At 47.5% G+C, this 27,008-nt stretch overlaps 1 protein-coding gene across 9 annotated transcripts in view; it reads left to right on the forward strand.

Annotated features, from left to right (window-relative positions):
- Nucleotides 1–27,008, forward strand: part of MYO1H (myosin IH) — a 72,720-nt gene that overhangs the window by 19,875 nt on the left and 25,837 nt on the right. For 6 of the 9 annotated variants that reach the window (XM_053363300.1, XM_053363302.1, XM_053363305.1 and 3 more), the window contains exons 2-17: nt 10,046–10,207; nt 10,865–10,980; nt 12,115–12,313; nt 13,386–13,466; nt 14,124–14,303; nt 16,106–16,204; nt 17,617–17,730; nt 18,980–19,051; nt 19,144–19,263; nt 20,205–20,272; nt 22,151–22,256; nt 23,180–23,260; nt 24,117–24,208; nt 24,410–24,504; nt 25,412–25,458; nt 26,666–26,746. In XM_053363300.1, coding sequence (XP_053219275.1) covers nt 10,046–10,207; nt 10,865–10,980; nt 12,115–12,313; nt 13,386–13,466; nt 14,124–14,303; nt 16,106–16,204; nt 17,617–17,730; nt 18,980–19,051; nt 19,144–19,263; nt 20,205–20,272; nt 22,151–22,256; nt 23,180–23,260; nt 24,117–24,208; nt 24,410–24,504; nt 25,412–25,458; nt 26,666–26,746 — 1,713 coding nt within the window. Of the gene's footprint in view, nt 1–5,862; nt 5,884–7,700; nt 7,953–10,045; nt 10,208–10,864; nt 10,981–12,114; nt 12,314–13,385; nt 13,467–14,123; nt 14,304–16,105; nt 16,205–17,616; nt 17,731–18,979; nt 19,052–19,143; nt 19,264–20,204; nt 20,273–22,150; nt 22,257–23,179; nt 23,261–24,116; nt 24,209–24,409; nt 24,505–25,411; nt 25,459–26,665; nt 26,747–27,008 lie in introns of those variants that run through there. The other 3 variants (XM_053363308.1, XM_053363306.1, XM_053363303.1) reach the window with 3 other exon arrangements.

Consider the following 27,008-nt stretch of genomic DNA (forward strand, 5'->3'; position numbering starts at 1 on the left):
AACTCTTCTTATGTTTCAGTGCTTCTGTGTCACGTATGGCTTGGTCCTGTACTGAGCTCAGCACTGGTGCTGTGCTGTGGAGAGGCCTGGGTCAAAGAAAGCTGTGCACCGCAGCGCAGGGATAAGAAACATACAGTGGTACCTCAGGTTAAGAACGTAATTCTTTCTGGAGGTCTGTTCTTAACCTGAAACTGTTCTTAACCTGAGGTACCACTTTAGCTAATGGAGCCTCCTGCTGCCGCTGCGCCACCGCCGCATGATTTCTGTTCTCATCCTGAAGCAAAGTTCTTAACCCGAGGTACTATTTCTGGGTTAGCAGAGTCTGTAACCTGAAGCGTCTATAAGCCGAGGTACCACTGTATTTGCAAGAAGACTACCTTCCCAAAAGCAGGTGAACTCTGCAAACGCTTGATGGCTGTTGTTTGTCCAGAGCCTGTCGGAAAGGGTAGGATCTACCTAGGCAGAAGTAGCCTGCCCAGAATTATACAGGCCCTAGTCACCTCCAGGTTTGACTACTGCAATCTGTTGCTATGTTGGGCTGCCCTTGAGGACAAGGTTCTCTAAAAAAGAATCCGGTTCAAGATGCAGCAACTGCTGACTGGCTCATCTTATAGGAAGTAAGTAAATAAGATAATATTGTACTAGCCAGAGAGGCCATGACAAAACCATACAAACCCTGTCAGAAAGAGTGTGTTTGTGCCTCTGCCTAAGACATAAGCAAGGCTGCAATTGGGGCGCCTCCAGGACTGCATGCAATGCATTTCTGTTTAGACCTCTGAATCTCCCTTACAAGTCACTGCAATTTTCTCCACTTCCTCCTCCTTGATTTTTCTTGCCACCAGCGCAAAGAGGGCTCAGCAGCCTAGAACTTCTCTGCCAAGGAGAGACTGCTTTCTTGGAACAAACAGGGGATTCAGAAAGTGCCTCCTAGGTTCTGTGTATAGTGGGCCATGTCCCAAATAACGGTGAATGTCTTCTACATGCACTTGCCCACAAATACAGAGTCTCTCTATCTGCATATGGGATCTAGTTGCTCGTCCAGCACAGCTGAGGGCATTGCTTGGAAACACAGCCCAATAGAGACAGATCTTAATAGAGCTGGCCAGAGTTTAGACAAACAAGTGGCTCTAAAATTTACTCAGGTGCTTAAATTCAGTATCTTAGCTTTTTCTTCTTTTTTATGTTGCTTACACTGGACTTTAAAAAAAATCTTCATCCGCTTCTGTTATCATGTGTCTGTATTTTATGCACTCACCTCGGGCAGAATATAAATCCATCAAGTAAGAATGAATTAAATCAATTGATAAGACAAATTGATAAAGTTTCTGCCCACTTTGTGTTGTGATCAGCAGAGGGACTGTTAAGGATTTAATTTTAAAGAAGGTTTTAGGGTGACCTCTTGTGGGAGAAAACAGGACGTACGTCTTCTGAAAATGTGAAGAAGTCACTTGTCATTTCTGTAACCAGAGCGCCCTCTTCTCCTCAGACATGTTTTTTTTAAAAAAACAACAACAACAGGTGCCTTGTTGGGCCAAAATCCAACAGGGGGCTCAGGATGCTTAACCTGTTGAATTTCCTCTTGCTGTTCAGCTGGGAAAAGCAGCTCAGTCCTGTTAGAGGAGGGAGGTGAATAAGGAGTACTGCAGGCAGGAATTTTAGATGCATTGATGGTTGTGGGAGTTTAACCTGTTGGATTTCTGCTGATGTGCAACTCATGGCTTTAGGGCATTAATAATTGGATCTCCTGCCTTCCCGCTCCTGCCACCCAAATATTTTTTTCTTATATTTTGCTCATAGGGCAGCTGAGTGTATTGCAAAATGAAGGGTTGGTGAGCCCTCTGCCATCTTAATTTGCCAAGTGCAGGGATTTCAAAGGCCGTAGATAGGTAGATGACTTGGCTACAGCACTCCATGCTCTGGCAACTTCCAGATTGTATTATTGCCATGTGTGCGCTGTGGTCTATGTGGGGCTGTGCTTGAAGACAGCTGAGAAACTCCAGCTTCTCCAAAATTACTAGCTGGTTTGGCTTTAGATCACATATGACCTCTGTTCTAAAACTGTGGCTGCCAGTTTTGTTTTGTTTTTTAAGGCCCAATTCAAGATGCTCACATTAGTGTTCAAAGCCCTAGCTAGGGTTGTACTATGTCCTTTTTTTTCAGGACACATCCTCTTTTTCATGGGTATGTAAAATGAGAGTTGTCATAGTGATTCATAGCTAAAAGTAGAAGTCGGCAAATATGTCCTCCTTTTTTGCTGTTCAAAATATGGCAACCCACAAACATTGCAGGCCTCAAACACCTGAAATGTGTAGGTTATCAGAGGCTTGGGGTGGTGGCAGCCCAGAGCAGGGCCTTCTCTGTGGCAGCCCTTCAGCTGTGGAGGTCCCTCTACACAGAGGTGCACCTGCCTTTTTCACTGAACAGCTTTGGGCAAATGTTGAAGATGTACCTCTTCAGCACTCCTTCCTTGGAGGTTTTTAAGCAGAGATTGGATGGCCATTTATAATGGATGCTTTAGCTGAGTTTCCTGTGTTGCAGGGGGTTAATCATAGAATCATAGAATCATAGAGTTGGAAGAGACCACAAGGGCCATCGAGTCCAACCCCCTGCCAAGCAGGAAACACCATCAGAGCACTCCTGACATATGGTTGTCAAGCCTCTGCTTAAAGACCTCCAAAGAAGGAGACTCCACCACACTCCTTGGCAGCAAATTCCACTGTCGAACAGCTCTTACTGTCAGGAAGTTCTTCATAATGTTTAGGTGGAATCTTCTTTCTTGTAGTTTGGATCCATTGCTCCGTGTCCGCTTCTCTGGAGCAGCAGAAAACAACCTTTCTCCCTCCTCTATGTGACATCCTTTTATATATTTGAACATGGCTATCATATCACCCCTTAACCGCCTCTTCTCCAGGCTAAACATGCCCAGCTCCCTTAGCCGTTCCTCATAAGGCATCGTTTCCAGGCCTTTGACCATTTTGGTTGCCCTCCTCTGGACACGTTCCAGTTTGTCAGTGTCCTTCTTGAACTGTGGTGCCCAGAACTGGACACAGTACTCCAGGTGAGGTCTGACCAGAGCAGAATACAGTGGCACTATTACTTCCCTTGATCTAGATGCTATACTCCTATTGATGCAGCCCTGAATTGCATTGGCTTTTTTAGCTGCCGCGTCACACTGTTGGCTCATGTCAAGTTTGTGGTCAACCAAGACTCCTAGATCCTTTTCACACGTACTGCTCTCAAGCCAGGTGTCACCCATCTTGTATTTGTGCCTCTCATTTTTTTTGCCCAAGTGCAATACTTTACATTTCTCCCTGTTAAAATTCATCTTGTTTGTTTTGTCCCAGTTCTCTAATCTGTCAAGGTCGTTTTGAAGTGTGATCCTGTCCTCTGGGGTGTTAGCCACCCCTCCCAGTTTGGTGTCATCTGCAAATTTGATCAGGATGCCCTTGAGTCCATCACCCAAGTCGTTGATAAAGATGTTGAATAAGACCGGGCCCAAGACAGATCCCTGTGGCACCCCACTAGTCACTCTTCTCCAGGATGAAGAGGAACCATTGATGAGCACCCTTTGGGTTCGGTCAGTCAGCCAGTTACAAATCCACTGAGTGGTAGCATAGTCAAGACCGCATTTTACCAGCTTCTTTACAAGAATATCATGGGGCACCTATCAAATGCCTTGCTGAAATCAAGGTAGGCTACATCCACTGCGTTCCCTTCATCTACCAGGCTTGTAATTCTGTCAAAAAACGAGATCAGGTTAGTCTGACATGACTTATTTTTCAGAAATCCATGCTGACTATTGGTGATCACAGCATTCCTTTCTAGGTGCTCACAGACTGTTTGCTTAATGATCTGCTCCAGAATCTTCCCTGGTATTGATGTCAGACTGACTGGGCGGTAATTATTTGGGTCCTCTCTTTTCCCCTTTTTGAAAATAGGGACAACATTTGCCCTCCTCCAGTCTGCCGGGACTTCGCCTGTTCTCCAGGAATTCTCAAAGATGACTGCCAGTGGTTCTAAAATTACATCTGCCAGTTCTCTTAATACTCTTGGATGCAGTTCATCTGGCCCTGGAGACTTGAATACACCTAGACTAGCCAAGTATTCTTGTACTATCTCCTTAGTTATTCTGGGCTGTGTTTCCTCTGCTGAATCATTTGCTCCAAATTCTTCAGGTTGGGCATTGTTTTCTTCATCGGAAAAGACTGAGGCAAAGAAGGCATGGAGGAGTTCAGCCCTTTCTGTGTCCCCTGTTTGCATTTCACCATCTTCTCCTCTGAGTGACCCCACTGTTTCTTTGTTCTTCCTTTTGCTACGAACATACCCATAAAAGCCTTTTTTGTTGCTTTTAACCTCTCTAGCAAGCCTGAGTTCATTCTGTGCTTTAGCTTTTCTGACTTTGTGTCTACACGTGCTGGCTATTTGTTTGAATTCCTCTTTGGTGGTTTCCCCCCTTTTCCATTTTTTGTACACATCCTTTTTTAATCTTAACTCAGTTAAAAGTTCTTTAGATAGCCACCCTGGCTTCTTTAGGCACCTTCCATGTTTCCGTCTCATTGGTATTGCCTGAAGTTGTGCTTTTACTATCTCCCTCTTAACAAACTCCCAGCCATCATGAACTCCCTTTCCTTTTAGTATTACTGTCTCACCCAGCACTTCCCTAAGTTTTATGAAGTCATAGAATCATAGAATCATAGAGTTGGAAGAGACCACAAGGGCCATCGAGTCCAACCCCCTGCCAAGCAGGAAACACCATCAGAGCACTCCTGACATATGGTTGTCAAGCCTCTGCTTAAAGACCTCCAAAGAAGGAGACTCCACCACACTCCTTGGCAGCAAATTCCACTGTCGAACAGCTCTTACTGTCAGGAAGTTCTTCGTAATGTTTAGGTGGAATCTTCTTTCTTGTAGTTTGGATCCATTGCTCCATGTCCGCTTCTCTGGAGCAGCAGAAAACAACCTTTCTCCCTCCTCTATGTGACATCCTTTTATATATTTGAACATGGCTATCATATCACCCCTTAACCTCCTCTTCTCCAGGCTAAACATGCCCAGCTCCCTTAGCCGTTCCTCATAAGGCATCGTTTCCAGGCATTTGACCATTTAAGAAAGTCGGCTTTCTTAAAGTCGAGAAATTGAGTCCTAGTATGCTTGGCTGCTCCTTTCCGCTGTATAGTAAACTTCAGAAGAGCATGATCACTCGCGCCTAATGATCCTTCCACTTCTACCCCACTAGATTGGTCTAGATGACCGTTGGGGTCCCTTCTAACTCTACAATCCTATCATTCTATGTGTGTTTTCAGGACCCACCTATTATTGCAAATGCAATATGCTTTAACTGCTTTGAATTCTGAATGTTGAGTTGGTGTAACCCAGCCTGGGGCCTGCTGGTGAAGGCTGGGTAACATAATTATTATTGTTTGTTGTTAATGTAATATAATTTAGCTTATATAGATTTGCGCCACAGGAGCCCTGCGCCCTGGGTCCTTTCAGTATCGAGCAACTTGGGGCAGGTGTTTTCCTTGAGCAGGCATTTCTGGTGCCTGCTTGAAATGGCCTCCATGAGACGTGTGAGCCAGGCTGCAGGAAGGCAGCGGTCCTTGAGACAATGCTACTGTGGGTGGCAGAGAAAATGATGAGAATCTCCCCCCCCCCCCCCGTGCCCTTAATGGGTTGGCTTCTAACTGCAGTCAGTGGAAATGTTTCAGTGGAAACTGAGCACTTCCTTGTGCAGCTGTGGCAGTCCAAGGATGGCAGGAAGGGAAGCAATTTGCCCGAGGGGTAATTCCGTGAAAAGAAATAGGTGAGAGAAATCTGATCCAGTAGGCAGCTCCTGGGATTTCAAAGGCCACTCACTCCTTTCTCTCTCTGGTCTCAGAGAAGGTAAGGCGTTCTTTCTGTATCCGGTGCAGAGCAGTGTGTTGGTCTTCATACTGTCAGTGCCCCTTGAGAGGGGCTGGCCGAGCTTCCTGGTCAGCCAGGCCTGGGACCTTTGGGAAAGAAGCAGTTATTTCCTAGGAGGAAAAGGGGAAAGGCTGAAGCTGCCACAATGTCGAATGAGACATTGTGTTCTAACCCTAGATGTGCGTAGGATTGAGAGAGTTGTACAGTGGAGAAAGCAACTCTGCACATGGTCAGAGGCACTTTAGTCTCTTATTTTGTGTTCCTCTCTCCACCCCCACCCCAGGCTGTGTCAGCATAGGAACAAAGGAAGCTGCCTTTTAGCGAGTCAGTCCATTGGACCACCCAGTTCAGTACTGCCTGCACTGGCTGGCAGCAGCTCTCCAGGGCTTCTGGCTGGGCTCTCTTTGGGGATTGAACCTGGGACCTTCTGCATGCAAGAACAGGTGCGGTCTTGCTTCACCGGAAGCCCTGGGAAGCAGCCCTGGAGAGTATTCACGCAGCAGATTTAGGAAGGCAGAGAGTGACGTTTTTATAAGGGCCAGTGAGTTAGTGAAGATTCCAGTCTGCTGTTGGGTAGAGCTTTCTGACAGGAAGAGCTGTTTGACAATGAAGCAGACTCCCTGGGAAGGTGGCGGGCTCTTCTTTGTTGGAGGTGTTTAAACAGAGGTTGGACCATCATCTGCCAGGGATTCCCGAGCTGTGATTCCTCCACTGCAGGGGGTTGGCCCTTGGGGTCCCTTCCAGCTCTGCAGTTCTGTGATTCTCTGCTCATAGTTTCTCTGCGGGAAAAGGCAGCACGAGATGCAGGAAAGCAGGAGGGTGGGTGGCACAGCGTCCCCATGAGGATTGGGAGCACACGTGTTTTCTTTTGCCTTCTGGATATTTTGGACTACAACTCCCATCATCTCTGAAAGTTGGCCCTGCTGGCTTCTGGGCCCCAGGTTGGGGAAGTCTGCTGCAGGCCCTTCCCCATGCAGGTGGGGCTTAGCATGTGGGGAAGGCACCTGCAGGATGCTGTCTTCGCAGGGTGTGCTTGTGAGTGAGATTTTGAGGGGGAGGAGGAGCTACTAAATGAGCATGCAAGGTGGGCTCAGCCAAGCAAAAGTGAAAAGCAGCAGCAGCAGACTCCCAAACTGCTTCGCAGATAAATTGAGCAAATGGCCTGTCCCGATGGGGTGCATGTAAAGCAGCCCCAAATTCTGTCACTTAGACATTCTCCCCGACAGTAGAGCCAGGTGAATCTGTCAATATCTGCTTTCTTTCAGTTTCTCAGTTTCCAACCTTAAATTCAGCTGGCTACATTTCTGCATCAGTGACCTTTTGAAAAAATAATCTGCATGAAAATAAATATGATTTTTTGTGTACATTTATCCCAATATATGTATTTTTTGCAAGGAATTTTCACCAGTTTACACATATCTTTGCACACTTTTTAGCCAAAGAACAGCATTAAAAAATTTGGAGAAAGGCAGATTTTGATAGATGGCTGTGTCCCAGTTCGCTTACTGGTTTGGGAAGTGTAAATTAGGTAAAATGTGAATTGAATGGATTTCTTCCCCCACCCCCATCCCTGCTTGACAGATAACTTCCTAGGTGTGTGTTCAGGGCTGAATTAGCTTTCTGGAACCTATGAAAGAGTCTTTGCAGCACCTGAAAAGGCTGGCCATGTCCCTGTGATCTGTTCAGCAAGCCTTTCTCTGCAGAGCAAGATCTGTTTCTAAGAGCCACTCGGAATCTCTCTCTCTCTCTCTCTCTCTCTCTCTCTCTCTCTCTCTCTCTCTCAACTCCAAGGTGATGAAAAATATATTTTGCTCAGCTCATGACCCTGTGGTGGCCAGCAAGCTCCGATAAAAACCTTGCACAGAAAGACGCCCTGTCCAATTCACTGCCTTCCCAACCATGGCCATGAGTTCCCATTGGCGGAACAGCATCCCCAGTCAGGGCAGAGATTGCAACAATATGTTTAAAGTCCAGCTGGCTCACTTTAGAAAGGGCTGCGTTGTGGAACAGGCAGAGGAGAATCGCAGGACGGAGCCAAGGCCTGCCAGGTAGGGGAACGTGGGGGAAGCTGAAGCCCTGGCGGCTCATCCAAGCAGACGCCCCCTGGAGCACAGCTGTGCCCAGCTAGATCCTTAAACAACTTGTGGCACAGCCTGTGTCTGAAATTCCCATTAAAAATGGCAAGTGCCCATGAATCTGCATGGGGCAAATTTTGGCAGACCTGCAAGCAAATCTTTAAAAGTGTATTTTGGGGGGCAGGAGTTCCAGGGCTCCGTGCAAATGATCTGGGGGCCCTGATCCTCATCATCACCACCACCTCTCTCCTTTGGCAGAGCACATCTGTTCAACTTGTGGAGAACTCAGTTGGATTCCTGAATTAACTTAAGAGGACAGCAGTGTCTTAGGACAGCCTTCCCAACCTTGTGCTGCTTGGACTACAACTCCCATAAGTCCTAGTTGGCCCAAAACAGCCAGAGGGGAGTCAGGCTGGAGAAGCCTGCCATCAAGCAAGTGGCAGTGGAAGCGAGGAATCCTGGCCAAATACTGCTGTGAAACTATTAAGCTGCAAAGTGGCCAAGAAAATGAGCTACAAACCAGAATATTTACAAATGGTTAGCCTTGGACCAAGGCAGTGGCAGACGCCAGGGTTTTTGTGAGATCACTTTTTGTTTTTGTTTTATGTAGTACCTCGAGGTGCAAAATAGTGTTTCAGTGGGCAGAATGACGATTAAGAGGGGAACCAATTGCTTCCCGACAGTCGGTGAACTTCTAGACCAAATTGCGGTGTCTCCAAATTTACAGCTGCAGGGACTCTGGTGCGCTCTGTGCTACTTTTGGTTTAAACTGCAGTGCGATGGTAATACTGATTCTGCCTTGCAGACGTCTTGCTGGTGGCCTCGTTCCAAATTCCAAATCATTTATTAGCAATTAAGGGAGACTGATGAAAAGTGTGCATAGAAGAGAAGAGGAGACTGAGATTCCAACAGATACAAATGACAAGAAAGGAGATTTTGATTAAACATTAGGAAAAACTTCCTTGTTGCTTGTAGTATGCATGAGGCAGGAGAACTTTGCAAAAAGAAGGTTTTTCTCTATTTCTGATTATTGTAGTTTTAAGAGCAAAGAAGTGAGTAAATAGGCTGAATCGGATGGATTTTGTTTCATTGCTTTTCCAAAGGGTTTACAATTTATTAATCTTGCTCAAGTTAGAAAAATTGTCATCACTCCCAAATTTTGCAGCCGTGGGAAGAAACATTGTGTTTTCTTCTCAATGCAGACTCTAAATGAATTTTGGAAACCATAAAAGAAAATAAAAAAGTTGTGTTTGTGCAGCTTTGCAGGTCAAGCAAATGCTGGTTTCTGGAAGACCCAAGGCTGCTTCCAGGATAATTCACAAGCCTGGCTGGCCTCCAAATAAAAGTATAATGGGATGGTTGTGTCAAATTATTTCCAGAGGGACAGCAGCAAAAATTAAGATGAGGTAAAAAAGTATGTTGTGGCTACTAACAAATATACCATAGTCCTTTATGAAGTCAAGTTTTTGCTGGCAAACGTGAGAGACAGCGGGATGCAGCCATGAGAGTGTTGCACTAGGACTGGGGAGATCAGGGTTCTGATCCCAGCTTGGTCGTGGAAAGGAAAGTGGGATAGAAACGTGATAAATATATACATAGTAATTTTATATATACCTATATTGTCCAGAGTCCTTGAAAAAGGGGTTGGCATGTAGGAAATTTATTTATTATTTATTTGTTACATTTGTATTCCCCCTCCCGTGCCACCAGAGCTCAAGGTGGTCTGCGTTGTTTCTCCCCTCCCCATTTTATCATTGCAGCAACCCTGTGAGGTAGGTGAGGCTGAGAGGCATTGGCTGGCCCCCCAAGGTCACCCGGGAGGGATTTGAATCCTGGTCTCTTGGGGTCCTAGTCCAGCACTCTAACCATTCTCCTGCGCTGGTGCTCTGGGCTGTATGTGAACTCATCGGTTCTCTTCCATCTCTGAAAACTAGCAGGTGGTGTCAAAGATGCCCTGCCGGAAGTTGCTTTGTACTTTAATCTCCCTCTTGTACCCAAATTCTCTTGGAGAAATTCTGCTGTTCTAGCTATCCTTGATTCAGTCCCCCCCCCCTTGCCCCTTGCAGATCGAAGCAGCGTGGAGGAAGCCCTACAAGCTGAACATGGAAGGGGCTCTCGTGGCCCGGGACAGAGTTGGGATTCAAGATTTCGTCCTTTTGGATTCTCACACGAGTGAAAATGCCTTCTTGGACAACCTTCGCAAGCGATATCAGGAGAACCTCATCTATGTAATTGCACTCTGAGCTGCTTTAGGGATGCTTCAGTTGGTCATGAGCTGTCTTATGAAGAAAGGGGTGGTGATGGGTGGTTATTATGGGATGCCTGCTGTTCTGTTAGATTGGTGTCTCTTCCAGATGTGGAGAGGAAATGTGGAACTAGAACAGGAGTGTTGGGCCTCCTGGGGTAGCTTCAAAAGAGGATCAGACCAATTCATGGAGGACAAGGCTAGCAGTGGCTATGGGCCATGATGGCAGGCCCGTGGGCCTTGGACCTTCTGCATGTGCTCTGCCCCTTCCTGGCTTTTGCCTGGCTTGAGCATAACACAAAGCCATAATTTGTTTCTCTGACCATGCCTTGTTCCAAAGGCATTCAGACAAACCATTGTTTGTTTTATTTCCCACGTGCTCTTCCCTCATGCCTGTTGATGGGCATCGGTGGTGGGACATACCAGGATGTACTCTTTACAAAATGTTGCTTTACAAAAATGTATATGAATTAGGCAAAATTGCACACAAACAATTGTGTTGCAAAATGGTGTGTAAAAGTGGAGAGCTTGCACTTAAGGCTGGAAAACTGAGAAATGGAGATAACCTGCAATGGACAGACCCCCTCATCCCTGTGGCTGTTTGGGTCCTTATTTGTAGCGTTTGTTCCTTACCCCTCAGACGTACATTGGCACTCTCCTGGTGTCTGTGAATCCCTACAAAGAGCTGGGCATCTACACGGTGAAGCAGATGGAGCAATACAAAGGGGTGAACTTCTTTGAGCTGCCACCACACATGTAAGCACGTTGCCAACTTTCTTAGGTGTCTGCTTGCGCAAGTCTCCTCCCACCCAGACTTTAAAGAACCAAATTAGATTTTAAATGGCAAAATCCTTATATTGCTATGTTTCTGAGTTACTGCTTGTAGTTAAGTAGATGTGGAGCCTGTTGCACCTTCCAAAAAGTTTACGCTAATTTGTGGACAGTGTAACGAAAGACTCATTTTTAAATATCTGGCATAAAAAAAATGCTACCACTGTAAGGGAGTAACTAGCAACACACAGGGTTGACTCCAGAAACATAGTTAATAGAGCTGTTGGGAAATAACAATGCAGAATATTGGGGGGGAAAGGAAAGGAAATTGTTGTGTAAAACGTGGCTGGAGGAGAATTTTACTTTATCCACATTTTTAAGTAGCAGCACCAAATTTGCAGCTCCCAGACTAATATGTGAAATGGAATGTTATTTTCAGGGCTTTCACCCAGCCTTTGCCAAAGAGGCGCTCATGGTGCGTTCCAGCACCATTTTTCCCTAGAAAAATAGCACTGGTAATTAACCTTCAGATTTCACACTTCTCCAAATCTTGCCATTTAAACTATTGTCTCAAAAATGTACCAAAATGTATGTTTTAAAAAGTGTGCATTTTAGGATTACATTTGAAAGTAAGAGTTTAAGTATGAATCTAAATACAGATTTTTATACATTTTTAATGTGTCTGTAAAATTAATGAGGAAATTGAACAGAAAGGACTTACTAATACATGTGCAATTGGCTGGTGATAGACTGATTCAGCCAGTATGGTGTTGTGGTTAGAGCACTGAACTCTGACCTGGGAGACCAGGGGTCAAATCTCAGTTCAGCCATGATGCTCCCTGGGTGTTCTTGGGCCAGTCACTGGCATCTCTCAGCCTAACCCGCCTCACAGGGTTGTTGTGATGATAAAATGAAAAGGAGAACTGTGTACGCCACCTTGAGATCCTTGGAGGAAAGGTGGAATATAAATGTAATTTTAAAAATAAAAATAGAATCCATCTGCCTAAGTGATGAAGGATGCTTTGAAACCTTCTAGCTTCTGAAGGTGCCTGGCATTGTTTTACTTAACTCTGAGAAGGCTGTCACTGTGACCAGTGTGTGTGTTTGGTCCTTTTCCAGTTATGCCATAGCCGACAATGCCTACCGGGTCATGTGTACAGAGTACAACAATCACTTTATCCTGATTTCGGGGGAGAGCGGTGCTGGGAAAACAGAAGCCTCCAAGAAGATCCTTCAGTATTTTGCCATGACCTGCCCTACCACAGAGCAACTGCAGGTCGTCCGAGACAGGCTCCTGCTCTCCAACCCTGTTCTGGAGGTAAGCAGGAAATGCACCTTGCTCCCACATCAGAGGCGAGAGCAGCAAGATTTTGTTCGCTGCCTACCCAGCAGAGTTCTCTAGGAGGTTTACATAAACAGTAAAATGCATGATACAAATTACATTATTATTATTATTATTATTATTATTATTATTATTATTATTATTTATTATCATCCAGGCTTTTCCCTTACACAAATTTTAAAAATACAGCTAAAATATAATAAGTTAAAATCATATAAAAGATAATCATCAAAAAGTAACTGAATTCTTAATAGAATAAAAACAATATAAAACAAATCTATTACAAGACAAATAGTAAAAACAGCACAGCACTGTTGAAGCCCTTAAAAAAAGCTTGTTGGGATAAAAACAGTCTTCACCTGCTGGCAGAAAGATAACAAAGAGGGAGCCTGTCTAGCGTCTCTAGTTCCAAAGTTGTCTGGGAGCAGCCACCACATAGAAGGCCCTCTCCCGCGTCCCCACCAAGCGGTGATGGTGGGGGGACCAAGAGAAGCCCCCTCCAAGATCTCGGAGGTTAATCTAGGAGAATAGGGTCTTTCATCTGCTGGGCCTAAGCCATAGAAAAAAGCATTAAAACCAAGGTGGGCTCCTTGCTGTCAGGATGTATTTATCCGAACTGAAATCTGAGTAAAACACAGCCACTGAAACAGTTGGAATGGGTTTTTGACACCTGTGGAAACCTCCCTGGTGTTTAAGGACAGTTGAGGTGTGATGAGTGCCCTGGTTGCAATTTATTCATCTTTCTGTCTTTCGTGTGGTTGCTTCATGATGAGGCATTGTATTTTTAATCTGGAACCCTGTCTGAAATTGTTTGCAATGAGGAGTGGGATAGAAAAGCTTTAATAAATAAATGAAATTTTGAAAAAGAGTGGGGAAATGCTGGAATGCAAGGGGGGGGGAGAAAAGGGGAAGGGGTGATGTGGGTGGCACTGAATGATCAGCGCAACTAACAAGAACAACTCAAGGACTGAACAAGGCGAGGAGGAAGAGAGGGGAGGGGAACACCAAAAGACCTCCTTGCTCCTTTTTTGTTTGTGCTAATCTGTAGGCTTTTGGAAATGCAAAAACTTTACGGAATGATAATTCAAGCAGGTTTGGAAAGTACATGGACATCCAGTTTGACTTTAAGGTAAAGCATCTTTCTTTCTTTCTTTCACTTGGAATGGGGAGATTTGCAGTGGTCTGCTATAAGAGCCACTTATGCGCCACTCCCCCTGAAGAAACCGAATGTCGTTCTTCTCCTCCCACATTTTATCCTCACGCTGACACTGTTGGCTGACAGAGTGACTGACCTAGCATTTCCCAGAGAGCTTCATGGCTCAGCAGGGATTTGAACTTGGATCTCCCCCTGCCAAGCCAGATACTCCACCACACTGGCTCACATCAGGGTTGACTGTTTGCTCAAGTGAAGGTGACTCTCTGCCTTCTTAGTGCCATGAGATGCTTCCATGTGACTTGAGACAATTCAGCCATCCCTTCTTCATTTCTCTGTCCATTTGTGAGGTGCAGTGGAACCAGAACTCTACACAGGGGATAGTCATCGTCTAGGTTTTACTCAGTAGACCCTCTGAAATTTATGCTCAGACACAGAGCTTTTAAGTGTGCACCTGTGCCTGGAAAGAGCCAGGCAAAAGGTACGTGTGGAGAAGCTCTTTCTATGCTCTGCCTCCACTTTAGGTTGCCCACTTGTGAGAACAGGATGCTGGACCAGATGGTCTCCATTGGCTCTTCATTTGTTATCACATTCTCTCTCTTTCCTTTTGTTTTTTTGTTCTTTTCTTCCCAGGGAGCTCCTGTTGGTGGGCATATCCTCAGCTACCTGATAGAGAAGTCCCGTGTTGTCTACCAAAATCCTGGGGAACGGAACTTCCACATCTTCTACCAGTTGCTGGAAGGCGGGGAAGAGGATTTGCTCCATGACCTCGGCCTGGAACGCAACCCTCAGAAGTACATGTACCTAATTCAGGTTGTGGGGGGCTCTTTGTGTGCCCCCTTCTTAACATGCCCAGCTTTCTCCGGTAACTACTGAAACATGCAGTTTCAACCCAATAACAGAGGCACACCTTACTCTTTTGAACCCCAAAAGGCTTTGATTCCCAGCCATCAGAGGAGCACACCAACCCGCTGTGGGTTCTGCAAGAGTTGCTGATCTGAGCAGGCTTCCTGATTTGGGAGGGACCAAACCCAGAACAGTGTCTTTGGTAGACAGAGCGAAAACAGGCCCACAGTCCCTACTGTGGATGGGTAAATCTTTTTGCACTCTGCAAAGGAAATGATCCAGTGTCTCAGTCACACGCACACCAGGTGATGCAGGAAGGTGTCAGGTACCCAGCAGGAGAGAGGATGGGACTGTGCAAATTATTGTTTTGGTCCTTGCTTCTCCCAGAAGCACACCAGAAATCCTCCTTTGGTTAGGTGCTTTGAGCTCATGGCAGCCACTCATCTATTTCTCAGAGTGCAATAAAAGTTATTCCATGCCCCGCTGTTTGGCAAGTACTTGCAGTAGGTCAGGCTGTGTGTGCCACTCAGCACAAACTCGGCATTTGCTTCAGGAAAGAGGACCCCAAGGACCTCAAGCAGTGGGCATTGATTTAGAAAAGGGAGAAAGGAATATTCCCATTCTATTGTAAACTGTTATTCTGCTGCTTCAGGGGAATGCTCAATTTTTAAAATAAGAACAAAAATACAACTGAGCATCAACACAGACAGAATTAAGGGTGGATGAGTCTATCAGCTTTGGTTTCCCCATTTTTCCATTCTTAAATTCAGTTTATCAAAACTTCTGCCTCACTGTTAAAAAAAACACGTTAATTTTTTTGTCAGAATTTTAGTGTGAATCTCCTTATTACACATTTTTGCAAGCAATTTCCTGGAATAAAATTATTTGTTCTACATTGCTATCACTAAAATATGTATCCTTATGCTCACATAGCCCTAATATGCTCATTATTCTCTGCACCACAAAATTTAGAAAAGCGTGGTTTTCCAAAGATATTTGTATTTTGGTCTGCATCTTGTTTGAGGATGTGCGAAATAAGTGGGCACTCCTTAAAATGTGCACCACCTGCGTTTTGTTCTCATACCTGCATTAGTGTGGGCTGCATTGCTCTCATGTTTTGCCTCTGGTCACCCACTGTGTGAAAGAGGAGCCGGGACTCAGCTGGCCTCCTGGCCAGTCCAGCAGCCGGGCTCTTCCTATGCTCTAGCCGGACTGTATCTCCAAGCTGCCAAATGGAAGGCAACCAAATGTACTGTATGCATGTGTGGTCTTTGTATCTAGCCTTTCCTCCAAAGAGCTCAGGAAGGCACTTGGAAGGTGCTCCCCACCCTCTTTTTATCCTCACCCCGTAAGCTTTTGGCTTTTCTACACTTGCCTTTCCTCCACGCTTTCCAGGTGCTTGAAAGCTCAGTATTCGAGCGCTTCCCCCCCTTTTTTTCTCCAGAGCTTTCCCTGTGAAAACCTGCCCTTTAATGCTGAATTGGAGCAAGTGGCTTTCCCTGGAAAACCCAAATTGCCGTTTGTTGTGCTCCAGTTTTAAAGAATGGCTTTTCATGGGGAAAGTTTAAGGGTGAAATAAAGAGCACTGGACACTGAGCTTCCAGGCGCAGACCTGTGCCTTGAAAGAGCTGGGCCAAAGGTTAGGGTGGCTCGGCCCTTGTGTCTCTGTGTGGGGTTAAACCCCCAGCCTCACCCACGTCAGCCCCAGACTCCGCCATGTGCTTTGCCTGTGCAGAGGTTTCTCATGCCACCCCCTCTCCCCACAACAGGGGCACTGTGCCAAAGTGTCTTCCATCAACGACAGGAGCGACTGGAGGACGGTGCACAAAGCTTTCACTGTCATTGACTTCAAAGCGAGAGACCTTGAGGTACAGACAAGGGGGGGGCAGGTGAAGGGGGCGTTGCTTGGAAGTGGGCCCCTGCTTAGTGATGGAAGGAAACTGGAATCCCTGTAGAAGCCAGCAAGTTTTTTTTGGTCAAGAGCTGAGTGGAGCATAGGGAGCTGCCTTGCAGGGCAACAGACCACCGGCCAGCTGAGCTCACTAGTGCCTGCAAACTGGCAGCTGCTCTTCAGGGTTTTGGGCAGGGTCTCTCCCGGGTGATGCTGAGCACTAAGCCAGGGACTTTCTACCGGAGCCAGGAAGCCATGCTACTTCCCCTGCATGTAAAATGAGATTCCGCTCCTCACACTTCTAAGTTGGATATGGCTTGCTCATGAGCAAGATGGCTGCGTAGCCCTGAGGTCTTTGTCCCTGAAAAACTAAATAACTAATGAAACAAAACATTTATGGGCATTAAAGTACCAGTTGACCTGGAACAAACGGGGGATGAAGCAGGAGGCTGAAACATGCCTGGCGGACCATCCAATGGTTCTGAACACTTTAGCAAAGAAGAAACGGGCAGGGAGTACGGTGGGGCTCACAGCAACGAGGTCATGAAGTTGAAAAGTTATCTGTCACGGGAGGGAGCCTGAGCAACACAGTTCAGTCTCTTGTGAAAAGCATTAGCAGATGGCAGACGAGTCCCTTCCAACTCTTCCATTCTAGGATTCTGTCCCCAAATGAACAGAACTCTAAATGAAGTTCATGCACAAATCAAAGAGCAAGTGAGGAAGGAAGAATCAAACTGTGGTTGGAAGGTTGGAAGTGGTGACTAAGGAACTCTGAGCAAGGGCAGTGGGCCAACATTTGCGTGAAGGGACCTCTGAATTAGAAGAAGGGACTAAGAACTCCAGATGGAGGCCACTTAAAGGAACTTACTCTCCAGTTTTAAAAATGCACTGTTGAAGAAACCATATACCTATAGGAAACCATATACCTATATATACATATAGAAACCTATAGGAGCTGATCCAAATTTCCCTATCAAACCTATCAGACACACTAGGAAAAGTGGGCGTGCACCCACATCATGTAAGAAACAAAGTAAGAAGGCAGGCTGAAAGAGAGTGGACACCGATCAACAGCAATGCAACCAAGTAGGAGCAAGAGCACGTTGCTCTGAGAGAGCAGGGGGCTGGACCGGGCAGGGCATTGGCCTGATCCAGGAGGGCTCTTCTGTTTTGCTGCTGTGAAGGTGGTGTTCTGCAGCATGGCAGGTGCAGAGCATAAATCGGAAGCGAAATGCCGTTTCTGAGGTTATCTAGTATGTGCAGACTGGAGTAATACCCCCTTCAGCCTCTGAAGAGGCAGTTGGTCTGCAAGGGTTCTACCAGCCATGCGTAGTTTGTTCTTTTGCTGGTCACCCTTTCTTGTGCTCACCCGACTCTTTTTGTCCGCAGAACCTCTTTGGAGTAATTGCCAGTGTCCTGCATCTGGGAAACATCCAGTTTGAGGAGGATAGCAATGGCCATGCCATCATCACTACTGGCTCCCAGATCAAGTGGATCTCAAAGGTACCTGCCTGGTGGGGGTGGCAGGTGGGAGCAGCAGCTTCCAGTGGAGTCCCTCGTAGGTTCTTGCTATTCATTTGCATCCACATGATGCCAAATCATCAAAATGCCATTCTGTATTCCTCCCCCATTTAATCCAGCTTTAATCCACTTCAGATGGTGAAGGAACCCACAGGGAGATCTCTGGTAGGCTCACCTGCATTGAACCTCCTTTTCTGCCCTTGCCAGCTGCCTGGTAATTTAGGAAGCAGCAAAAACATACTACCAGAAGAATGTTTTTCTGTCACTTCAACATGGCATTTGCATTTCAGGAGTTGCGTCCCCTCCAACTGCTAGGTGGTACTTGCCATTTGGCTTCAGTTGATTGCCCTTACCATGTAAAAAGGTAAAGGTAAAGGGGACCCCTGACCATTAGGTCCAGTTGTGACCGACTCTGGGGTTGCAACGCTCATCTCACTTTACTGGCCGAGGGAGCTGGCGTGCAGCTTCCGGGTCATGTGACCAGCATGACTAAACAGCTTCTGGTGAACCAGAGCAGCACACAGAAACGCCGTTTACCTTCCTGCCAGAGCAGTACCTATTTATCTACTTGCACTTCATGCTTTCGAACTGCTAGGTTGGCAGGAGCAGGGACCAAGCAACGGGAGCTCACCCCGTCGCAGGGATTCGAACCGCCGACCTTCTGATCAGCAAGCCCTAGGCTCTGTGGTTTAACCCACAGCGCCACCCACGTCCCCTTACCATGTACACCACCATAATTAAATCTCTGCCTTCACTTATGTAAGGAAAACATCAGAGTCTGTATTTGTGTTCTCTGCTTAACTGTGTTTCACTTGAGGCATCAAGACAGATTTGGGTAACACAACCAGATTTTGTGTTTTCAAAAATGGAGCAGCCATTGTTGCTTCATCCCAGAATCCTACCTAGGTATAGCCTGATACAGTCTGCATTCTCCATCTTCAGATGATACTGAGCAGAATTGGCCCAGGACATTTTGCAGGCAGAATTCCCAGCTGCCCCCCTGCCTCCTCCTCCTCTGCCCCCACCACCTGGGGAAAAGAAAAGAGAAATGGAGGCTGGAGAGAAGCAGTGGCCTCAGGTGGCAGATCCAGGTCCAAGGAGCATTTCCTGTCTCACCTGAAAAGAATTATGGAGAACTCTAAAGCTTGTACAAAATCTTGGTTGCTCCTAATGAAAGGCACTGCTAGACTTTGAAATTTAAGGTCCATTTCCCCCCTCTCTTTCTTTCTAGCTTTTGGGGGTCCACTTATCAATTCTGCAAGAGGCCCTAACTCACAGAAAAATTGAAGCCCGGTTTGAAGAGGTATGCTAACAAGCTTTTCCTGATTTGCTTGCAAAGAACTGAAGTAGCCAATTCACTAGGTGACCCCCCCATTGTGCTCTTCCTCCTCAAAGGTTTTAAGTCCACTGGATGTTGACCTGGCCTTTTACGCTCGAGATGCAGTGGCAAAGGCCATTTATGGGCGGACATTTACTTGGCTGGTCAACAAAATCAACAGCTCTTTAGCAAACAAGGTGAGTCTCTTGTTGTAGCTAATACAACGTGACCCTTTGAAACATTTTTTTAAAACCATGTTTGCAGTTGGCAATCCGGCAGTCGTTCCAAGATAACTGTTTCTCCTTGGAGCCAGTCTGTGAGAGACGGGCCACATCCCCCTCTCTGCGTCCTGTGCTGACTTGGGAAGGGAGGCCTGGCCAGAACAGAGTGTATTCTTCTGCATAGCCCACCTTTCCCCCTTAAACAATGGATAAAGGGGCAACCAGATAGGGAAAGTCCTTTTATTTACTTATTTATCCATCTATAGGCCACTTAACTTATTACAAAAAATCCCTCTTTGAGCAACTCACAATAAAAAGATAAAAGCTCTGAAACATACACTAACACAAAAATATATCTACAAATATCAAAATTACTGAGCACTGTAATCCAGAGTTGTAACTGAGTTTTATAACTCTGGATCATAGTGCTCAATAAGCCAATATTCTCATAACTTATTCTTTATTATAAATTGATTTTTATAGAAATTTTCTTAGACAAATAAGAAATACATAATAGTAAACACAACATATATAACAAAAATATACTCTGAACATAGTCCCAGTACTACCTGTTGATAAAGAGAATAAGAAAATTGATGCAACCAGGGACATAATAATAATAATTTATTTATTTATACCCCGCCTATCTGCATATTACAAAATGAGGTAATATGTAGAAACAGTAATCTGGAATGTCAAAGGAAGTCATTTATATGTTTTTAAGCAAAGGCCCAAAGTGTTTAGGTATACTACCTGCCCATAATGGACTCAGAAGATCCGTGGAGGGTGAGGAGGACTGCTCCCTGTAGGCTTAAAAATATATAGAGAAAATTTGACAAATGGAAACCAAGTAACTGAAAATGATGTTTTGGATTTAATCCCCCTAAGTTGTTGTTGTTGTTTGCTTTGCTTGGCAGGATCTCACCAGGAAAACTGTGATTGGGCTGCTTGATATTTATGGCTTTGAGGTTTTTGAGACAAACAGGTAAGTTACTCTTGCTCTGGTCACTTCCAGGCTTGATTAGTGCAATGTGCTTTATGTGGGTCTGCCTGGAAACTTTGGGCTGGTCCCCATGTGCTTCTGGTCATAGCATTTACAAAAAAAGCTGACTTATGAGTATTGAGACCTAAAGGAGGAGAACATCTTTTGCAAGCTCTTCCAGTTGCTCAGGGTGGCTTTCCTTAAGGGCCCTTGGTGAAAAAGTAAAAATGAAATACCGTATTTTTCGCACGATTGGACGCACCGGTCCATAGGACGCACCTAGATTTGGGGGGGGGGAAATAAAGGGGGGAAAATTTATCCCCCCCCCCGCCAGGCGCGGGGCTGGGGCGGGGGAAGCCTGAGCTTCCCCCTCCCCCAGAACGGGACCCAGAGCCATGCCGAAGCTGCGCGCAGCTTTGGCATCGCTCTGGGAGCTTGCGGGGCTGGGGGAGGAGGAAGCCCTCCGCCAGCCTCCAAACCATGTCGGGAGACAGCGGGATGGCGCGCTGCGCCTCTCCCACTATCTCCCGAGTTTGCGGGGCTGGCGACGGGGAGGAGCCGGCTTCTCCCCCCCGCCAGCCTTCTAGCCAAGTCGGGGGACAGCAGGAAGGGCGCGCTGCGCCTCTCCCGCTATCTCCCGAGTTTGCAGGGCTGGCGACGGGGAGGAGCCGGCTTCTCCCCCCCCCGCCAGCCTTCTAGCCAAGTCGGGGGACAGCGGGAAGGGCGCGCTGCGCCTCTCCCGCTGTCTCCCGAGTTTGCGGGGCTGGTGACGGGGAGGAGCCGGCTTCTCCCCGTCGCCAGCCTTCTAGCCAAGTCGGGGGACAGCGGGAAGGGCGCGCTGCGCCTCTCCCGCTGTCCCCCGAGTTTGCAGGGCTGGCGACGGGGAGGAGCCGGCTTCTCCCCGTCGCCAGCCTTCTAGCCAAGTCGGGGGACAGCGGGAAGGGCGCGCTGCGCCTCTCCCGCTGTCCCCCGAGTTTGCAGGGCTGGCGACGGGGAGGAGCCGGCTTCTCCCCGTCGCCAGCCTTCTAGCCAAGTCGGGGGACAGCGGGAAGGGCGTGCTGTGCCTCTCCCGCTGTCCCCCGAGTTTGCAGGGCTGGCGATGGGGAGGAGCAGGCTTCTCCCCCCGCCAGCCTTCTAGCCAAGTCGGGGGACAGCGGGATGGCGCGCTGCGCCTCTCCCGCTGTCTCCCGAGTTTGCGGGGCTGGCGACGGGGAGGAGCCAGCTTCTCCCCCCCACCCCCCGCCAGCCTTCTAGCCAAGTCGGGGGACAGCGGGATGGCGGCGTTCCGCCTCCCCGCTCTCCCCCGAGCTTGTGGGGCTGGCGGTGGGGCTCTCCTGAAGCCTGGAGAGCTAGAGGGGTCGGTGCGCACCGACCCCTCTCGCTCTCCAGGCTTCAGCGAAAGCCTGCATTCGCACCATAGGACGCACACACATTTCCCCTTCATTTTTGGAGGGGGAAAAGTGCGTCCTATAGTGCGAAAAATACGGTAAATTTAAAATCCCTGTACATGGAAATCTTGCATATCAGTGGTGGTGGACTGCCCTTTGTTGGAGGTTCTTAAAGAGAGGTTGGGTGGCCATCTGTCGTGAACTCTCTAGCTGTGATTCCTGCCTTTCAGGGGGTTGGACAAGATGACCCTTGGGGTCCCTTCCAGCTCTACAGTTCTTGGATTCTCTGACATTGGACTCCTTGTCCCTGACATGGCAGGTGGGGTGGGGGGAGGATTGGAAGAGTTGTCAGTCCTATGAGACCCCACCCCCCACCCAGCAGTCTTAAAGCAGCTGCAGTGCAGAAACGGGTTTACCCTCGTTAGCTCCTGTTTGAGAATTAAATGCCCATATTTTTCAAATGACTTTTCTGCACTTGGAATTTCCTCTCAAGTTTTGAGCAATTCTGTATCAACTACTGCAATGAGAAGCTACAGCAACTGCTGATAGAGATGACCCTGAAGGCTGAGCAGGAGGAGTATGAACTGGAGGGCATTGAGGTAAAGGCCGCAACCCCCCCCCCAAAAAAAAAGATTCCTTATTGCCTTCCTGGTCTGCCGTCAGATCCTTCCTTAAGATAAAACACGTATTTAAGTACATGTGGATTGAATGAAATTTCAAATAAACACAGGTGAAGTTGACTTAGATGATCTGGTCATTCATGATCTGTCCATCACTGGCTTCCAGATGTTGGAGGATTTCAGCTCCCTACCATTGCTGGAAATTGGTCGGGACACAGGTCCCCCATACCCCAAACAGCCAAAACAGGCGTTGCCAGTTTTCCAAGCAATATCCAAACCTGCTGAATGTGTCTGCCAGAGGGGGAAGTGGGATGCACACATCACAAGCAGAGACCCCACTTTACTTTTCTGAAGAGCCTGTTGCTCCTGTTTCTGCCAATCCTTGCATAGCCCAAATAGGGCATGGAGATGGGGGGCATTGGTTTTGGGAGACTCTCAAGGTTTGCAGAAGCAGAAAAGAAAATCCTCAAGGTAGGCGGCACCCCCCCCCCCGAAGCAACTAATGAGGTTTGAGGGTGCCCACTGTGGCCATGGAATGCCAAGGTAAGGGGGCTTTAGCGGGGTGTATGTGGAAAACGAGGTGGGAGGGGGTAACATGGAATGAAGCGCTTGGAAACCCAAACAGGAGTGCCTCATACGGCAACATTTTGCTGCAGCTCACCCCTTGTTAATCTTCTCCAGCCCAGAGGGAGTTTAATTCCCTTTTTGAATTCTCTGTCCAAATCTCACCTCAGTTTTTCAGCCTCAGATTGTCCCAAGGACTCCTGTCCCCAAAATAGCCTGTCCCCACACACCTGGATCTCAGAGATGCTTTTGCTGATGGAAAAGTTATGTGCATCAGGTGTGACTTTTTAATTTTGCAGGAAGCCCTCTTGAGTCTCTGTTTTTGCTTCTCATTCCAGTGGGAGCCAATCCCATACTTCAACAACAAGATCATATGTGACCTCGTGGAAGAGAAACACAAGGGGATCATTTCCATACTGGTAAGAGAGAAGATTCATGTTTAAAAGTTTGAAATGTTTAAAAGTCATGGCTTCCTGCCAAAAGTATACTGGGAATGGCTAGGGAGTTTCTAACGGAGAATTAGTCACACACCCTTCCAAAACTACAGCCCCAAAGTTTCTTTCTGAGTCGGGTGCAGCAGTTAAATCAATTTCAGCCAGGTTTTAGTTTGGTGGTGTCAACACCCCAGGGATGTCTGACTGCCTGGGATCTACATCTTCTTTCTAGTCATGTTAGCTCAGTTGGCAGAGCATGAGGAAAGAGCCCTCAAGGGCATTTCCTGCATCTTCCAGGCTTCAGGAGCGCAACTGCCTCCAATGCTGGGCGTTAGTCATTCTCCTGCTCCTCCTCCTCTTCCTCCTTCTCCATGGACGAAGGACTTGTACTCTCACCCCCAGGAAACCACCAAAGTGGTGGGTTTTCAGGGATAAAAGGAGTTATTCAAGAATGGATAACTTTTCGCATGCCTCCTTGCCTGCTGACAGAGAAATGGAGCCAAATGATTTATAGATGGGCAACCTGAGGCCAGGACTCTCATTAGTGGAAACTTCATCAGACTTGGCAGTGGCCCAGGGAGGCATTTCAATCTGTCCTTCTCAGAAGCACTTGTGGCTTGTGGGATTTTGCACCCTGGGGAACGGGACCTGAGGGGAATAGAGGTCAGCTCTGAGCCCCCTTCCAAACCCCAGCTCCCAGAATCCTTTGGGGGAACCCCTGACTGTTTGGAGTGGTGTCATGGTGATTTAAATGTATGGGGAGAATGTGCCCCCCCCGAAGAAATCCAGTTTGGGCTAGCTGAAGAATAGGCAAGACTTCTCATATTCCTTCCTGTGTCAGGATGAAGAATGCCTGCGGCCCGGAGAAGCGACAGACCTGAGCTTTCTGGAAAAGTTGGAGGAGAAAGTAGGAGACCATGCCCACTTCGTGACGTATGCACCTACGCTCCGTAACCTCCCCCAGAGGAGACCTGCTTCCCACATGCCCTTCCCTTCCTTGGAGAGCCCTTCTTCGTTCAGAGCACCCCCCAGCCCTACCAGCCCCCCTGGCTCTTCTCTTTGACCCTGAGGGAGGTGCAAATGCGCTGCCCCCCGGAACGGAAAGGTTTTGACCTCTTCTCTTTCTGTCTCCAGGCGGAAGCTTGCTGACCAGAAGACGCGGAAATCCATTGACTGGGTGGCCTTCCGCCTTCTTCACTATGCCGGAGAGGTGACCTATTGCACTGTCGGTGAGAAAGCAAGAGTCCCGCCTCTGCTGGCTTGGAGGCGCCACGTTGGCGGTGGCACCAGACCAGACACACTAAGACCAGACCAGGTTAAAGAGTGTCGGAACTAATCCCTAGTGACATCCCATGAAACGGAATGTTGGAAGATTCAGGACATGTAAAAAGAAGTACTTCTTCACGTAACACGTAGTTAAACTATGAAACTCCCTCCCACAAGAGACAGGGATGGCCACCAACTTGGGTGGCTTTCAAAAAGCGTTGGGCGAATTTGGAGCAGGAGGTTTTGGATGGCTTCTAGCTACAATAACTATTCTCTGCCTCCACATTCAGAGCCAGGCATGCCGGGTTCTGCCCAACATTGTGGGTGCCAGACGGATCCCATTGCAGCCACAGCAGGCCCCGCTGGGCTTTTTGGAGGGCGTAGCAGGCCCCATTGGGCTGCCTTCTGTTATGTGGGCTGCACAATATTGAGGGGGCCTGGCCCCCTCATGGAAAATTTTTGGGGGAGCTCAGCCCCCACAGCCCCACAGATATGGCTCCCCTGGTCAGAGGCAGTGTTGCTGCCAAACGCTGCTTGCTGGTTTCCCACAGCCATCTGAGTGGCCCCTGTGAGAACAGGATGCTGGGCTAGAGGGGCCCCGCTGGCCTGATCAGGAGGCTCTTCTGATGTTCTGACATTATCTAGCTACATCTAGCACACAACGTTTAATCCTCGGGCTAAATTTCCAGTAACTCTCTTGGGCTGCTGGAGTGAAGAAAGGAGGTGTTCAGTCCCACAAGATGTGGGGTGGGCATCAGTTTGGGATTTGCTTCACAGAGAAGACAGCTATCAATGGCTCCTAGCCACTATGATTCTATTATTTTTTGTGTTTTAATTCACTTTGATTTCCCCACCCCACCCCAATTCCAGGATTCTTGGAGAAAAATAATGACTTGCTGTACCGGAACCTTAAAGAGGTAAACACATCTTTTAATTCTGTTAATTTGTTTGGGCTTCTATCCTGTCTTATTTATGAGACATGAATGGCTAATTTAAATAGCAACATGGGCACATGTTCTTACATATACAGTGGTACCTCGGTTTTTTAACGTCTCGGAAGTTGAACGTGCCATGCGTCTTCCGTATTGAGTTTTACGGAAGTAAGTGCTTCTGGAAGTAAATGTTCAGTTTTCGAACATTTTGGAACTTCAACGGTCTTCTGGAATGGATTACGTTCAAAAACTGAGGTACCACTGGATATTTAAATACACAAACCCAGTACATAAATAATACACAAATTATTTCATGTAAAACAAAGGATGTTTTAGGGGTCTGATGTCTGGTCTGGCAACAACAGATAAAACTACCTGATTGGAGATAAGTAGAGAGAGTTTGGGGGTGAGACAGGGCCCCCGAGTCCCTGGTCTTTTTTTACTGACCCCCCCCCGGATCTCCCCCCTGCTTATAGGGTAGCTAGATTTACTGTGTAGTGCAGTGCTGGTGGTGGACCCTCTCCCCTCTCTCCTCTCCAGCAATCTTAAATTGCCCAAAAGCAAACTTGAAACGAGGAGACCCTTGGAAGCCCCAAGTTAGCCCCTGTTGCGAATCTGTCCTTGCATTCCTCCTCCTCTCCAGTCTCAACAGCCAGCCAGTCTGCATTCTGTGGGCACTGAAGACCCCAGCCCTCTTTGGAGACTGTTTTGGGATTCTCGCCCCCCCCCCATGCCTTTCTTTTGAAAAAAAGATTTGCAAGCCTCAGGGATTTCCCTCCACCCAAGCTGCTGGGTGCTGCTGTTTTGCCTGCCTAAACAATGGCACTCACAACCATAGCATCAGGAGTAGGAGGAATGATAGGTTTTATAGTGTGAGGCTCTCAATGTGTGATAATTCTGGCGACTTGAAAGGAGAATCCACGATGTTCTGATGGGAATCCTCTTGTTTTCTAAAGTCAAAGCTTGGGTTATGTTTTGTTTTAACAGCAAGATCTGACTTGGGATTTGCAAATTTTCCATGCCCCCCCCAAAAAAAGTCCATGATTTTTAAAGGAGGTGTATTTTCTCCAGCTTCCTGTGCCCCATGCACGTCTAGAAATTTTGCGTCATTTCCCTCCCCCAGCAAATTTTGAATAGGCCCCCCGTGCTCTGATCTTCCCAGTGACTTTGCTTTATTTTCATTTGATCCCAGGTGCTGTGCAGGTCGAAAAATGGGATCCTCAGAGAATGTTTCCACCTGACGGAGCTGGACAACCGAAGGAGGCCTGAGACTGTGAGTTTTTCCCAGGCATAGGCAGCCTAAGGCCCATGGGCTGGAAGTGGCCCATGGGGGTTGTTTAACCCGCCCATGGCCCCCCACCTCCCACTCGGTTGGCTCCTGTGTGCTGCACTAAACTGGCGTGGAGCAGAGCGGGGACCACCTTCTGTGACGCTGGGAGGCTTCCCATTGGCTGCAGGAAGCTCCTCTAGCCAATGGGAAGCTGCGCACGCGTCTTCCGCGTCGGAAGGAGCGCTGGAAATGGTGTCTGCAGGAT

The sequence above is a fragment of the Podarcis raffonei genome, chromosome 13 (genome assembly GCF_027172205.1).
Source record: "Podarcis raffonei isolate rPodRaf1 chromosome 13, rPodRaf1.pri, whole genome shotgun sequence".
Lineage (NCBI taxonomy): Eukaryota > Metazoa > Chordata > Lepidosauria > Squamata > Lacertidae > Podarcis > Podarcis raffonei.